The following is a 17,000-nucleotide window of genomic DNA, read 5'->3' on the forward strand; positions in this document are numbered from 1 at the left end:
TCATCTCATTGGTCGTTTGAGTTGAACCGGATTTAATAAGGTTTGTCTGGGGGTCATGTTCAAAAATGGCCGCCACATGTGTTTACATTTTGAATGTCTCACTTCGGATGTAACTCTGATCGTTTTAAATGATTTGAAAACTAGCGAAGTAGTTTTGGTGAGATTGCCTTTTCTTCCAATCGTGTCGTTAACGGCATCACATCAGCAGCATGTCAGTTGTGCAGATATCAGTCATGTTCATGCAATTATTTGAATATCATTTCCAAATTTTCGCGGGAAATCTTGTCACTCGATACATGATACGCTGTTCAGTATCTCTGACAGGTGTGATTTGATTGACATGACGCAAACCCCCATTGATTAGCAGACTCTTTAACTGTCATTATGTTAAAATGTCAAGAAATATTTCCGCACTTAAACCAGCTAATTTTATATATCATTGCCTAAGAATCTATGGTTTGTTTGGTACCCCACAGGCCACACCCCATCGAACAGCTATACATTCAATAAATTAGTACGAGTATTAGAAACAATCATTTAACTAATTTCAGTGTTTGAATATTACACCGGAGAAAGTGGAAATATTCCATCAAAATTGCAATATACATTCAATGGACTAGAGCAGGTATTTAAATACAAAAAAATGTATTGATTTCAGTGTTAGAATTGTTACTCCGGGGAAGGACTCCCCACCCTTGCGGAAACTTACTATCTAAAAAGAGGGGTACAGGTGGAACTCTCTCCCCTCAAACCATATGGGTTTTAGACAGATGGTGAAAGATCCAAAGAAAAGTTAAGGGTGAATGGTAAAAACTATATATTTGTTTATATGTTTAATTAGATTGATATTTATTATTATTTATGATCACACTTTCGCCCTGAACTATTATAATTAAAGCATGAGGACGCTTATGTCACGTGTCTTTGCTTTATTACACTATACATCATTACATGGTGGTAGAATGCATTATATTTCTTTTCTAAGATGCTGTATTCAATAATTTCTAAGCCTAATTTCGATTAATCTATTGCTGAAAACAAACGACGGTGTCTGTGACCTAAAATAAGAATCCTTGCACATGGCTAACTGACGCGCTGTTCTTTTGACGTGTTAGCCAACTACGTTTAGACAAACAAATGAACAGTTTGGCTTAAATATCTTCTCTAGGTCTGTGATTCTCTTAAACCATGCAAGGCAATATGACTGTCTCATTTCTACTACCAACGGAAGTTTAGATTAGTACATTCAGTTGAAGCTTACTTGTCATGCGACATTCCACGAATGCATTATGGGAATGTAAACATTGCAAACATTACCATGTCTGTAAAATTTTGAGTTGGAACTATGAGACATTTTATCTGTCGGAAAACATAAACGTAATGTTTCCACCAGTGATGTTAACTGTGTGATGCAACTGCAAACCAAGAAACGGGATGCGACGAAGCAGTTTACTGTGGGAGGCTGTGGGATGGCAACTGACATCCAATGTGACGTCAGTTACATTGTGACGTAATGCAAAAAAGTTCAATTACGAAGGGGCAGCCTGGAATGGCACAGTGACCTCAACATATTGCGACGTAATGCAAAAAAGTGCATGTTATCATCTGATAAATTAATGTCGGCGCCTTTGATCTTTCACCAAAGCATCTTAGAATTTTGTATTTGTACCAATATATAGACAGTAACGAAAATAATAATGTATAGTGTGATCATCATACACTGGACAATTGACATGTGATTGAATATTTATAAGTGGTTCAAATGTGCACAATTCACACATCTTTAAAGTTCACCACAGGTATCATCATTATGGCATTCTGAGTCATGAGATCAATCTGACTGACCCCCATGACTGTTTAAACCTCTTGTGATCATTACAGAGTCATGAGATCAATCTGACTGACCCCCATGACTGTTTAAACCTCTTGTGATCATTACAGAAACTCATAACATAAACACTTAGCTACTACTGTTAATTTTGCTTAGGTCACTGGCTACGTGTAATCATCACACAAACAGGTGTATGGTATAAAATAAACACCTCACTTCTCTTATATTTATAAAAAAAATAACTCTGAGTCACTCTGATATGTTAGGATGTTTAGGATTAGAACAACTGCAACAAGAAGTAATGAATATTTCTTTTAATCTTAATATTTTCTAAAAATCTGATTGTTTTGACCTATGCTATGGCCCTTTTTACATTCCTTTGGCCCTTTTGACCTGTTCCAAGCTGTATAGTTGTAACCTGTCAACTGATCGCGAGTGGTCTTGTGCAATACCACATATTTATTGTGAATGCATATTGGGCATGGTTGGTGAGGCTAAGGTGCCAGGCTTGTGATCCAGTGAGGTTGAGGTGTCGAGATCAAGCCCACCTGTGACCGAGTGTAAAAACCTTGTAGTCAACTTTGTGTGCAGACTCCTTCAATGTTGTCACAACCCCTAGTGTACAGTTCACAACCCTGTGCACTTATAAGAACCCACGAATCTGTTGGTATTAAAAGAACCCACGAATCTGTTGGTATGTGACCAGATGGTGGGCACATGAATACATGCAAACACCTAGTTGTGTGTACAGCAACGTGCAGTGAACTTGGACAAAGTACTGTGACTATGTGTCCCAGTCCACCCAGCTGTAAATGGCCTTGTTAGGATGAGAGAGCCTCAGTAAACTAGGTGCGCCAAGTGGCAGCAAGAGTTGTATACTCCCCAGGCAGTTGAGATTGAAATACGATGTGATGTTGAAATTGACATCCAGTGATCGAGGGAAAAATATGAGCTTTGCAGATGCACTAGCGTGTGGATATATCCTATATCATAAATCATATGTAACACTGTCAAATGCGTATCTAATGCAACAATATGACACTTCCGGTCAAGAAAATGACACAGTACAGTATGGACTGATCATTGGTCCTTTTCTGTGGTTTGATTTTGGGTAGGGTTATTTCTGTGTACAGAAACATACCTTGGGTGCACATCTGTAGTGTCCATGCCAACAACGACCCCTTAAGCTGTATTAAGCCTAGTCCTGTTGAGTGACAAACACTATTATTCAACATGGTCAAGACATACAATGTGTTTGTATCATATTACCTGATTTTGATACTACCTGTGCATTAGGTCTTGGAGTAATATCAAACATCTAATGTACATTCACATCAAATCCATAACAAAATAAATATATATATATACCATTTATACAATATACCTTACAACATGAGATAAAAAATGACAAACATTACCAGAAGGTTGAGAGTGTTTTGCTTGTGTTTATTTGATGAGACTTTAGGTGTGCTTGTCCAATGTTCATGTGGTTGAAATTTATGTTTCCTTCATTCTATTCATGAATTAACAGTAGGTAATTTGAAAGAAGACCTCAGAATTTGGAATAACATTGAATAGAATGCATGCATGTTTTTCGTCCAAAGGCAAAAGCTAGATATGCAAGCACCATACACTTTCATGTGTTGCAGTCAAAAGGGCCCAAACTGAAGAAGTCAGGAAGTGTATGAAGCTCTTGTAATCATTACACAAACAGTTGTTTGTTGACTATACTCATAAAATAAACACTGATATGCTCCTTTATGTTAAGGATTAGAAACCGTGCAACAACATGTGGTGAATGTCTTCTAATTTTACTGTTTTCTAAAAGTTAACTCTGTGACCCTTTTGACTTTTTAATTTTGGCCCTTTTGTCCTTTAACCATTTTTACCTGTTACCTTTTCATGAACATCATGAAGGGGCTGAGATATAGATGTGTCCAGGGTATAGTGGAGATTTATCGGAACATATACCCAGAAGATATTGCCTGAGTCTCTGCAGTGACATGTGGAAAACGCATGCACTATTGATATGATGATAAGGACCATTATCTGCCATAGATTAAACATCAAATATATCCTCTGCGCATGTTGAATGACATGATAATTATTGTAAATAAATGTAGAACCCTTGCTTGCTGAAATGTTTTTGTACTCTGTGTTTGTTTGTTACAGACATGAGAAGACAAGAATGACACAGTTAAATGTGCGAGGGGTGTCAGTTGACTTTCCCTTTGAACCATATGAATGCCAGAAGGCTTTTATGGAGAAAGTCATAGAATGTCTTCAAACGGTAAGCAGCCCTACACTTTTAATGTCGTGCTGTTAATAACTGTTGAATTTTGTAACCACAGATATTAAAACTGGACCGGTGGCAAAAATGCTTCATGCATATGTTTTAGCATTAAACATCATGCCTGAGCATCAAGTTTGAGTTGATGAAAGCTGAGATGTCACTTGAATTACAGCAAACAATCGCTCAAAAAAGATGGAAATAGTAATTTATAATGTACATTTGACATTTTTGCATTTGAGTACTGTTGTTGATTGTATTCTTCAGTTTATTCTCTTTGATTAATTATCTCCCCGAAACATTGTTACTTTGCTCTTTGACAACTTAATCATGTGGATGCATTGATGAAGCACGTGTACAAGAATTGTTTTCCATTAAAATTGGGAAAATAGTTTATAATTCTAATTCTGTTGGGTTAACATATTATTGTGGATATAGAAAGGAAAACAAAGACAATTTTTTTTAATAATGGTCAGTATAATCTTTATTTGATATTATTCTCACTTAGTATACTTATGTTTTTGGTGTGAGCTGAACCACGACCCATGGTGGGGGTGTCGGTTTATGCCGGAAACATATCATTTTGACACTGATTTTAGGGGTCAAGTTATGGGGTCGGTGTATCTATCGAGTCTACTTATACATGGTAATATACGGTACTCTAGCCATCAACCAGTGGGCAAAGGAGCTTTGAGACATCAGGCTGACAATACAATCAGACAACTCAACTGTGGTCTGGTACGTAAATCGTCTTGGCTCAGCAGACTTGGCAAATTCTGAAAGTGGAGTTTCCAGTTCTTTCATCTCATTGACCCCTAAGGCTTCGCAGCGCAACACATTCCATGAGTCAAGAATGTCACTGACAGCTGACACTGACATTGACTAGCTGTGTCAGACAGAGTTACTGCCCTAGGTATTCCAGTCAGACTGTTACCCACAGGTGCTGAATCTACACATTTGGGACATCCTGAGAAGTCTGTCATAGCCAAGGGCTGCTCTTGTTTGGTTGCCTCTGTTATCTTCTCGGCACTTATCACATCCACTCAATCCCTTTATAAGTGGAAGAGGTTTGAAGGTTACTGCAGGTTCAGGGGTATTTTGGCCCTACTTTCGCTTCCATTGTTGTCATTGCTGAGTTTTTTCAGTACTTAAAGTTTATAAAGGAACTCAAGGGTACTACATTAGCTGCATATATGTCTGTTATTACCATGGTTTTGGCTACAGTGAGTGGGGAAAGGTTACAGTTCCTGAGCTCCAGTGTCTCTTACACTCGTACAGACTGATGAATTAGACCAAGAAGTTCCAGCCACTGTCATTGGATGTATTTGTGGTCCTTAGCATCTTGTAATTAGTGACTACGAACTGTTTTACATCGAGTACAGGTACAGCAGTGAAGTGTCATCACTGGCCGTTTCAGCTGGTCCCCATGGTAGCATCTGGAGTTGCTCATTTGTGATGTCCATCTGGCTTCATGTCACAATATGATTTGAATGATCACCACTGCTGATGACACAACAAAACAATTGTTTGTGATGTTTCTACATCTCAATGTGCAGCAGTTGCTGGGAATCGAATATCATTTATTTTTAAACTTATCCTATCTCACGTTACGCATCTCTCTTCCTCTCTTCGATCCAGTGTGGAACCGTGCTGTCAGCTAAGTTGAATCAAATCTTCTTGGCCTCTGACCACCTAACCTCTGCCCCCGTAATAGACGCCTGTCAATCATCCTGCACATGCAGTCGACCACATGACGCCCTCTACTTGTCATTCTCTTTTTTGTCGCACCACAGGCTGGACATGTTGTTTTGCGAGAGAATTGATAGCTTGATTTAGTGATTGACGATATGTGTTTCTAAGAGAAGATTACTTCTAAAAACGTAAGCGTTGTGGTGAATGTAACTGCAACTTTTCGTTGGCAGATTCGCACAATTCTTGTGTTGACTGGATTGGCTTGTGTGAGAGGTCATCTAGATGTAGTTTGTGTATGGGATTAGATGACGATGAATTTGATCTGTAACGGTGAGTGAATAAGAGGAGGACGTCAGATAGAGATAGGCGCAGGGCAGAAGATGGTTCTTCAGCGCCTAAGAAGGCAAAAATAGACCGCCCTAAGTTGGTGGCACGACACTCTGCATCTAGGTCGGCAGATGAAGACTTTTTACAGGAGGCATCGGATTCATATCTTAGAGAAGATCTCAGGCAGTTATTGTGTCCGTCGACTTCGGGGAGTTTAAGCGACGCTAGCGTAGTTTTGTCACCACCACGCATGGTAGTGCTTTCTCAACCACCAGTCATTTCCCGCCCGATGTTGGTCATTACGATTCCAGATCACTCGTCGATTCAGCAGACGAATTGGCGTTCTTTTACCGCTTCGAGTGGTTCAGCGCTTTCTTGTGTCGATCATACTCCAGTGATTTCCCAACCGATTTGTTCAGTGCATCGGCGTGTTTCCATTCACCGATGGCAAGTAGTACTTTAGTAGTTTACGGGTGTGCCGAGTGGAATCACCGCTCCAATGGAGGCGGTTTAGGGAGTGTGGGGTGCGGGAGTGCACCTCTTGTTTTGGGGTCAGTTCCACATGTGCTTATGTGCTTATTTCAGTGGAGAGGGCGCCTTTAGTTACTTGTTCGACGGGGTATTCAGGTGTTGCGAGAGCAACGTATGGTGTACCGCATTCGACTGCTGTGCTATCTTACCGGTTTCATGGGTTCTGGGATCGGAAGCAGTTACGTCACAGCCCATGGACTTTGATGATTTGTATTGCGATTTGTTACAGTGCTTTGGTGTCCGGATCCGGTGACTCCCGTCTCGTTGCCTGTAACCACGTCACAGACTACAGCATCTCAAGAGTTGGCTAGACTTCGGCGATCGGCTACACCATCTCCATCGTCAGATGGTTCTTTGAGTTCTGTTGGAAGTTTGATGCAGTTGATACGTCTGCACTGCTTGAGTGGATCGCTGAAAAACTGCTATCACAGCGTAGTACGTCTTCGGATGATACGTTGCCTACTTTTATCATAATGTCTGGCCTTGCGGTCAATGTAATAGAAACTTCTCAGTGGCAGACCATCAATGCGTGGATTGCATAGACTTTTGTGATAGGTCTAACAGATGTACGTATTGCGAAGGATTAGACAAGCTTTTTCTGTATCGGCAGGTAGTTAATAGACGTTTGTCTGATAGAGGTTGTCGGTGAGCAGAAGAAGGGAAATCTGCTCCTAAAAGTTGAGGAAAGAATGAGACAAATTAATTGCTAGACGGTCATCTTCGAAATCAGCAGATGAAGCTTTTTTGAATGAGGCCTCGGACTCACACCGGAGTGAGAATTTGAGACAGTTGGTTAATCTTAGCAATTTGGGAGGCCTCATGGGACGTAGGCAAATCGTCATCGCCACCATGTATGGTCGTTTTATGACAACCACAACCTTCATTGCGTCTGGCGTCTATTGTGACGATACCGCAGTTTTCGAATGGTGTCTGCAGCATTGCTCAAGGCTATTATCAAACGAGGAGATTTTATGGTCAGTTTGGATTTGCAGGATGCCTACTTGCACATTCCGATTTGCCCGACACATCGGAAGATTCTGCAATTCGTGCTCCAAGGCATTCACTACCAATGACTTGTGTTCCCGTTTGGAATTTGGCCCCGTGGCTAATTACAGGGGTCACAAAGCCGATCACCAAATTACTGCATTGAAGGGGAATTGTGTTTGAGGTTTACAAGGACGATTGCATCCAGACGACCCTAGCATTCTGCTACTTCACTTGGAGTTTGCGATGTGGCTTCTTCGCCATTTAGGCTGGTTGGTGAATCTAAAGAAGTTGGAACTGATCCCTTGCTTTGTGTCCACCCAGTATGCTCCGGCAATGGCAGGAGTTTTTGGGGTTACTGTCGTCTGCTCAGGATCTCACTTTCAGGGGTCAGCTTCAGCTTCGACCCTTGCAAATGTTTCTTGCTCCTCATATCAGGAAGGGCGACCTGTCTGTATTGATCATGTTACCGATTGAGCTTCATTCTCATCTACAATGGTGGATGCAAGAATCGAATGTTTGCAGCAGAGTTTGTTTAGAGCCGTTGGTGCCGTTTCTCCACCTGTATGTGCATGCGTCACTACACGGGTGGGGAGCTCACCTTCTCGATCAGCAAGTGGCATGGCAGCGGTCTCCTGCAGATCGTGTTTGCCACATCAATGTCTTGGAACTCAAGGCAGTAATTTTTGCGATCACTCATTGGTGAGAGCAACTGAGAGGTTTGCCTCTCGTGATAAGGTCAGACAATGCAGCGGTCGTTTGGTACATCAATCGGATGGGATCGACGGGGTTGACCCAACTTTTGAGGTGGACTCAACAGTTTTTCAACCTATTAGACTCATTAACCATGGCGGCTCAGGGCTGTTTGCCTCCTGCTGACGGAGCTAACTATACACCTGTTCAATCATCAACTACCGCTGTTTGTGTCTCTGATTGCGGATCCGTAGCCTGGGGACCAGATGCCCTTGCAATTCCATTGGACGGTCTCAATGCTTTCGCATTTCCGCCAGCGGCCCTTCTTCCACATGTGCTTCTCATGTATGTTCGACAGATGACAGTGCTTTTGGTCACGCCCTTTTGGCCGACAAGGAGTTGGTTTGTAGATCTTCGAGAGCTAGCTGATCCAGATCCAGTGCCACTTCCCGTTTGGTCAGATCTACTGGTGCATCCGCATTCCGATCAACTACACTGGTCTACACTAACGCTCCATCTGCACCTTTCGCACATTTGCGTCGGTCATTAGCGACCAAGGGTTATTCTAAATGTGTCGCTACTGCCATCACAACAGCACATCGTACATCCACGAGGTTGCTTTATGATGGCAAGTGGAAGAATTTCGAGTCGTATTGCAGAGGGAAGGACATTATGTCTCCCACGACAGCATTGCCACAGATGGTTGCAGGGTATCTTCAACACCTATGGTCTACTAAGAAGTTGAAGGGTGCTACATTATTTACATAATGTAACCGCACTCAACACAGTTATTGCAGCGGTGTTGGGAGTAAAGTTGTCTACTGTCCCTGACCTCCAGTCTCTGTTGAGATCGTATAAATTAGCGGATCAATCATGGAAGTTGTGAGCCCCAGCTTGGGATTTGTCCGTTGTCTTGGCTCATCTTACATTGAATGAATATGAACCATTGACTGGGAAAGATTTTGAGCATGTCATTTTCAAGACCTTCTTCCATCTGGCCTTGGCTACAGCTGTGTGTATCCGAGTTACATGCGTTGGATGTTTTACAGGTACGCTTTGAAAGGTTTCGAGATGCTAGAGGGTTCCTAGGCTTAAGGTGGGATTTCCTTGCCAAGAACCAGTTGCTGGGACAGCCGGATCGTACCTTCAGTATCCTTCCGCTGTCATCGATCCTGGGTCCAGAAGACACTGAAGATTTATCCTTGTGCCCACTTCGTGCATTGAGGATATTCTTAGCCGCCTCTAAGGTCTGCTGTAGACTTTGCAAGAGGCTCTTCATCCCGCTTTCGACGGCTTCCAAAGACTTTCTGGTTGAGATCCACAATTCTGCAAGCGTACACCTTTGCGAAGTGGCCACCACCTTCGTCCGCAAAGCCTCATGAGATGTTGCACTCACTTCCACCATGGCACTCCAAAGGAACTGTTCACTGCAAGTCATTATGGAAGATTGCTTTTGGAAGTCAGATACTGTGCCACTCATTACCTACGGGATGTATCAGTCACAGACGTCGAATGCCTTCATCAATTCGGTCAATTGGTCCTGGCGCAGCAGGTGTCGTCGACCCGTCTACGCCGATAAGCATCTCCGCGTTCTTGGTCTTGCTATGTACATAATGATACCGATGTTATCCATATTGTATGTACTTTGTTCAAATGGGCTAGATCGTTCACACCTAGGGAACTAGGGCATGGTGAACTGTCATACCCATGGCTGGGTACACTGTGCAGGTAGTCCTGTTTATGTGCAGAGATGATTAACACTCTGCTCATTGACCTCTACTTTCAGAGCAATCACGTCAGTGAAGCGTTGAATTCCGATTACCTAACGGTTTTTGAAGTGTTTGCTCCTAGGTCCTTTCTCACCTTGGTAAGTAGGGAGATCGATACCGAACGTTAAACTAGTTGAGCATCCAGGCTACTCCTCCTTTCACCCGTGTCCAGCGTGTGTCTGTAGGGTGGGGGGGATGGGGGGTGTAGTTTCGAAGCAGGGACATGCCAAATCACTGGGGTCTCCTGATAAATTGTGGGGCGGTGACGTTAATTCCTTGCCAAAAGGGTCCTTTTGCTTAGCAAAAGTTGCTGCTGAAACCACATTTACTCAGGACCGCCCACTCCCTGTTGAGTTTTTGTGCCGTGTAAGCCAAGGGGTTTCCGAAGCAACCCATCACAAGTATGGAGTAGCATATCAGGAGTTGGTGCTACTCTTGGCCTCCTTGTGGAATGCATCCTAGCATGTACAGTGTGTCAGAGGGTAATCTGCGCCCTCCAGCCAACTGTCGGATAATGCATAACTTGAGGTAGGATAAGTTTAAAAACTGACTGCCCACCCTTCCTTCCCCGCATCACAGATTACTTGAAGCTCCAAGAAGAGAATGACAAGTAGAGGGCGTCACGTGATTGGCTGAGCGTGCAGGATGTTTGACAGGCGTCTATTGCGGGGGCAGAGGTTGGGTGGTCAGAGGCCAAGAAGATTTGATTCAACTTAGCTGACAGCACGTTTCCACACTGGGTCGAAGAGAGGAAGACTGCATAGTGTGAGATAGGATAAGTATATAGATATACAATTTATAGTTAAAATTTCCAAGGTCACGTTTTTCGACCAATCAGCTTACAGAACACTGTGACTTTTGGTTTATGTCATGTCATGATAAAAATTTTCTTCAAGTTAATGGTTGTGCTTTTTCCAGGATAAACATGGTATTCTGGAGAGTCCAACTGGAACAGGCAAAACCTTGTGCCTTCTGTGTTCTTCTCTGGCATGGCTTCAAGGTCGTAAGGCTCAAGTTCATCTCAACAAGCAGATCGGTGTGGCATCATTATTTGGTGATAAGGAAAATCTTCAAGATGACTTGATGAAGAAAATCTCCTCCAATCTTCAGCAATCGTCTGGCTCTTCATGGGGAACCAATGAGTATGGTGTGTATGTATTTGTGTGACAAAAACATGAATAGCTGGATTGATTTACAAGTAAATTATTTGGTAATTGGAAAGAAAGTCTTACGAAAAAAATGAGTGAAAAAATATAATATCCTGTCTCTAGTTATTTATTTTGTTTATGCTTTTGTTTATAAATGGTATTTCACTTTTATAAACCTTTAGAAATAGATGAATATCCTGTTCTCCAGTTATATGCAAAAACTAATTCAACTACAACTGTTATAAAATGTCCTGTTCTCCATGTACTTTGTTCATACTGTATTTTATATATACTGTTTCACTGTCATCTTGAAGTGTCAATGTTTATGAATGTGAAATAGTTAGTGTTCATTTAGTAAATGTTTTCAACATAATTTCATCCTTGATCCTGAATTTTAGGTAATAGGATAATATTCAAGTGTTGATAAAGTTTTGCATAACTTTCACCATGTATACCTTTCACCATGACTCCACCTGAAAACAGTCATTGTTCATTGTAGTGGTCCCGAAGGTCATCTATGCATCTCGGACACATTCTCAGCTGTCTCAGGCTCTGCAGGAGCTGAAGAGGACCACATACAACACGTAAGTCTCCTCAGTAGCAGCAGCAGTCACTTCGCCACGGATTCCGGGAAAGTCCCAATGACCTCGTCAGTTGACCATGTGACACAGGGTGGGGTGGGAACAACATGCCTCTGGACAAGGTTTTCCTGTTTGTGAGAAAAAGGTCACTAATTACTATTCATTCACGTATTATCAACTCCTGTATTTTCGGGCTCAGGGAGCAGCTGTAAAGTGTGTTGTGGTTGTGTGTTACAGGGTCAACTCCTGTGTGTTGGAGTCCAGGGAGCAGCTGTCAAGTGTGTTGTGGTTGTGTGTTTCAGTGTCAAGGCCTGTGTGTTGGAGTCCAGGGAGCAGCTGTAAAGTGTGTTGTGGTTGTATTACAGGGTCAACTCCTGTGTATTGGGGTGCAGGGAGCAGCTGTAAAGTGTGTTGTGGTTGTGTTACAGTGTCAACTCCTGTGTGTTGGAGTCCAGGGAGCAGCTGTAACGTGTGTAGTGGTTGTGTGTTATAGGGTCAACTCCTGTGTTATTTGGGTGCAGGGAGCAGCTGTAAAGTGTGTTGTGGTTGTGTGTTACAGGGTCAACTCCTGTGTGTTGGAGTCCACTGAGCAGCTGTAAAGTGTGTTGTGGTTGTGTGTTACTAGGCCAACTCCTGTGTGTTGGAGTCCAGGGAGCAGCTGTAAAGTGTGTTTTGGTTGTGTGTTACAGGGTCAACTCCTGTGTGTTGGAGTCCAGGGAGCAGCTGTAAAGTGTCTTGTGGTTGTGTGTTACAGGGTCAACTCCTGTGTGTTGGAGTCCCGGGAGCAGCTGTAAAGTGTGTTTTGGTTGTGTGTTACTGGGTCAACTCCTGTGTCGGAGTCCAGGGAGCAGCTGTAAAGTGTGTTGTGGTTGTGTTGCAGTGTCAACGCCTGTGTGTTGGAGTCCAGGGAGCAGCTGTAAAGTGTCTTGTGGTTGTCTTACTGAGTCAACTCCTGTGTTTTGGGGCGCAGGGAGCAGCTGTAAAGTGTGTTGTGGTTGTATTACAGGGCCAACTCCTGTGTATTGGGGCGCAGGGAGCAGCTGTAAAGTGTGTTGTGGTTGTGTTACAGGGTCAACTCCTGTGTATTGGGGCGCAGGGAGCAGCTGTAAAGTGTGTTGTGGTTGTATTACAGGGTCAACTCCTGTGTATTGGGGTGCAGGGAGCAGCTGTAAAGTGTGTTGTGGTTGTGTTACAGGGTCAACTCCTGTGTATTGGGGTGCAGGGAGCAGCTGTAAAGTGTGTTGTGGTTGTGTGTTACAGGGTCAACTCCTGTGTATTGGGGTCCATTGACCAGCTGTAAAGTGTGTTGTGGTTCTGTTACAGGGTCAACTCCTGTGTGTTGGGGTCCAGGGAGCAGCTGTGTATTGATGAGAAAGTTAGCAAGGAAACAAACAACACATCTAAGGTAACAGTAGATCAACATTGTGAACAACGTAGTGAGTTCTGTATCTTCAATAAACTGACAATTTTCCACAGTATCCACAATATTGTTGGTTTCTCTGAATATTGTCTGCTCAGCCCACCTACTCGTAGGTTTGTATGGAATATCTTGACCTCTTTCCACTTAACTGCAGGTTTGCGTGGAATATACTGAAATCTCTTTACCTACCTGCAGGTTTGTGTGGAATATCTTGAGCTCTTTCCACTTACAAGCAGGTTAGTGTGGAATATCCTGAAATCTGTCCACCTACATGCAGGTTTGTGTGGAAAATCTTGACCTCTTTTCACTTACCTGCAGGTTTGTCTGGAATATCCTGAAATCTGTTCACCAACCTGCAGGTTTGTGTGTAATATCTTGACCTCTTTCCACTTACCTGCAGGTTTGTGTGGAATATCCTGAAATTTGTCCACTACCTGCAGGTTTGTCAAAAATATCTTGACATTTATCAACTTTCTCTTTGACAAATGAAAGAATGATCAATTGGTGTGTAAGCCATACTCTTCTACTACTTGTAAATCAGGATTTTCCTACTTGTACTCCTGCCATGTTTGTAGTGTTTTGCTATGTTCCTCTGTGTATTCTGTAGGTGCTCATGTGCAGGGCCAAGGTGCAAGCAAGAAGATGCCACTACTACAATGTGCTGGATGGTGAGTATACAGCATCCCCATCCAGTAATAGCCTCATTGGCACCACTAGGTATGTCTCGAACACATTTTGCCATGGTATTATCTAGGACTCTGTCCATCCATGCAAATACGCTTTTCCAAAGTGGAACATAGAAACCATTTAATGTTACTTCACCAAACTTGGTACATAGATAGATTTGGTGATGAATGATGCCTTTCGGTAATTTTGGAGTTCCGGATGAAAAGCCCACAATTTTTGCATGACATTTCCACACTAATAAAAATAGTGATAGTGCTTCTTTCAGGGGCAGGGCCTAGATTTTTGCAGCAGTTTTAGCTCTAAGATAGTTATACATGTGCCATACATTAACATTAACGAGTCATAACTAGTTTATGAAGAGTAATTTTTTACTTACCTCTTATCATCATCATATACATACTTGCTGTATCCTTTGAAAACAGACTGCAGAAGTCAAGATTGAAAGTTTGCTAACCCAACACTTGCCAAGGTGGTTCGTTTGAAGACATCCGGGGTGACTGGTAAGGTCATGGCAGTCTCTCATGTGTTAACATGGAAAAGTCATTCCTTTCTTATTTGTGTACTGAACCAGATGTGGATTTGAGATCTCTGTACTGTAGTTATTCTTTGACTGCAGATGTTTTTTTTGGCTTGTTGTCAAAATTTGTTTACTATGTTGTGTTTTTAGTTGTCGTTGGGGTTTTTTTTTCGCTCGCTATTTTTCTGCTCTCGCACTTCTTTAGTGGATTCCTTGAAATTTGGTTCTTGCTACGATATCTTGGACTCATGGCAGGCATATATCTCTTTCATTTGTTCCTCCTTCTCAGGGTAGGGGAGGGAGGCTTTGTGTTCTCATTATTTTGTACTTTTTTGACAGTGAATTGTTGTTTCTCGTACTTTGACTTTTGCTACATGTTTTCCTTCGGCGCTCTGTAATTAATTTTTTTTTCTGCTTGTGTTTTAGCACACAATGCCCCGACCTCTTTGTGTAAATTGTCACGGGCTCAAGTCGAACAAGGACCCGCTCTCTCGGTGTCAGAGCATTTGTGATTCCATGTGTGCAGAGTGTGCCGTGTTATCTTCTGACTTGTTCAAGGCTTATTGTGTGCTTTGAAAAAGAGACTTTCACAACAGAAACTTCACAGGAGAGTTTTGTCTATACATCAACAATATGGAAGTCTTGGGGGGCCAAACTGTCCCATTTACTCCTGAATTGTCTGGCATTCCTACTAGTGTGCCTTTGTGTGGTGCGTCAGCAGAAGATTCTCCTGTGTTGCTTATGAGAAATGATAACCGGAGGATGTTAGATTCATCTTTCACTGGCTCACCTATTTGGAGAAGGTGCACTTGTTGGACAAAGTGCACCAGCTGGACAGCATGCACCTATCCCCTAAGGTGTATCGACCGGCAATGGCGCACCTCCACAGGCTGGCACACAGGAACAGGGCAGTCTACAACCTGAGATTGGCGTACCTCAGCTGTTGTGTGCGGGACCAGGCAGTGGCTTATTGAACCAGATGGGTTTTTATCAGCCTGAGATACCTCAACAGGCAGGAAATTACCCACCAGTATTCCATAGTTTTGGTATTCCACAGAATCATGGTGCGCCTCCAATTCAAGGTTTAGACCTGACTGTTATGTACAACTTTATGAACTCAGTGTTTCACCAGTCACATCAAGTTCAACACAACCAGATGAGGCCTTCAGCCCGTCCTGGTCCTTCTGTTTTGTCTTCATCATCCCCTCAGCAATCTCGTCCCTTAATGCTTGAGGTGGTCGTTCAGTCTACTCCTCTTCCTCCACCTCTTTTTTCTGACTCTGATAGGTCCTCATGATCCTTAAAAAGAGACAGTAAGGGTTCGAGGCATGCTGACAGAAGTAGTGACAGCTTTGCTTCAAGAAGGATTTCCAGCTAGACTATGACGAAACTACAGACGATGTGGAGATTTTGGACCAATCTCACACTTAGACACGTATGCATGGAGGCTGTTTTTGATTGGATGGCAGATAGGCTTCAGACTTCATGCCCTTCACCAGATGCGAGGGTTGATAAGAAGCTTACCATTTTGGACTCACCAGAGCTTCGTCTTCCGCCTCACCCGATAGTCAGTGATTTGGTTGATTCGCTGGATAAAGAGTTTGTCAAGTTATCTTTAAATCATAACATTAGGGCAGCTATATTATCCAGTATATTATCCTGTTCACTCTTTGGACTTCTTGGACCAGGCCACAGCTGAAGATGGGGAGTTGGATTGTTTCACCTCTACTCCTGTCTCCTCATATCGGGTTCCTGATTCTAAGCTGGCCGCCTCTGACACTGAGTTAAGGGAATGTTTGTCTGCCTTGACCTCTGCTACTGAGGCTATCTTACTTGACTTGGAAGAAGATAATATTTCCAGGACTGATAATCTCACAACAGTGATGAGATGGCAATCTGGTACTCTAGGTGACATTGCTGGTCATGTGTGAGTGGCATTGGCTAATACCACTGCAGTGTGTCAGTCGGGTTTTCTCTCTGCATGTGCTTGGGAGCCAGATTTTATGAGAACGTTGCTTTGTCAGCCTTTTTCTGCTCCTTGCCTGTTCAACAATGCCATTAAGTGGATCTACAAGGAGCATTCTTTGTTTACATCAACAGAGATAGCTCTTAAGTCCAATCAGGTGCTGAAGGCCAACTCCTACATTGGCAAGCGTTCCTGTGCCTGTTGGGCTGACAGAATCAGGCAAGCTGAGGGATGACTTACCACTGGTGACTACGGTAAGAGGGGTAAGCCCATGTCTGTCATTAAGCCACAATACAAATGCTGGTGAGGCATCAGGCATCCACGACGGAGACGTCGCGCCCCCGGTTATCCAGATCCACCCCACACCTGTAGGCATGAGACTGGGGATCTTCTGGCAATCTGGGCATTACTGGAGGATCCCTTTGTCGTCAACATACTGAAACTAGGGTGACAGCTTCCCTTAAGCAGGCAACCGCCTCTGACCACATTGCCTTGGGCAAGAGTATATTCCTCAGCACAATATCAGCAAATTAAGGAAATGTTCAACTTCTGCTCAACAAGCAA

At 43.0% G+C, this 17,000-nt stretch overlaps 2 protein-coding genes across 2 annotated transcripts in view; both read left to right on the forward strand.

Annotated features, from left to right (window-relative positions):
• Positions 1 to 17,000, forward strand: part of LOC137291418 (peroxidasin homolog) — a 203,084-nt gene that overhangs the window by 29,308 nt on the left and 156,776 nt on the right. The gene's annotated exons all lie outside the window — the stretch shown is intronic.
• LOC137291420 (regulator of telomere elongation helicase 1-like) overlaps positions 50 to 17,000 on the forward strand; it is a 94,545-nt gene continuing 77,594 nt past the window's right edge. The window contains exons 1-6 of the mRNA XM_067822754.1: positions 50 to 157; positions 4,004 to 4,121; positions 11,036 to 11,264; positions 11,765 to 11,849; positions 13,170 to 13,251; positions 13,874 to 13,934. Of these exons, the coding sequence (XP_067678855.1) occupies positions 4,020 to 4,121; positions 11,036 to 11,264; positions 11,765 to 11,849; positions 13,170 to 13,251; positions 13,874 to 13,934 (559 nt within the window). The 5' untranslated portion in view covers positions 50 to 157; positions 4,004 to 4,019. The remainder of the gene's footprint in view (positions 158 to 4,003; positions 4,122 to 11,035; positions 11,265 to 11,764; positions 11,850 to 13,169; positions 13,252 to 13,873; positions 13,935 to 17,000) is intronic.

This window comes from Haliotis asinina, chromosome 7 (genome assembly GCF_037392515.1).
Source record: "Haliotis asinina isolate JCU_RB_2024 chromosome 7, JCU_Hal_asi_v2, whole genome shotgun sequence".
NCBI classification, from domain to species: Eukaryota; Metazoa; Mollusca; class Gastropoda; order Lepetellida; family Haliotidae; genus Haliotis; species Haliotis asinina.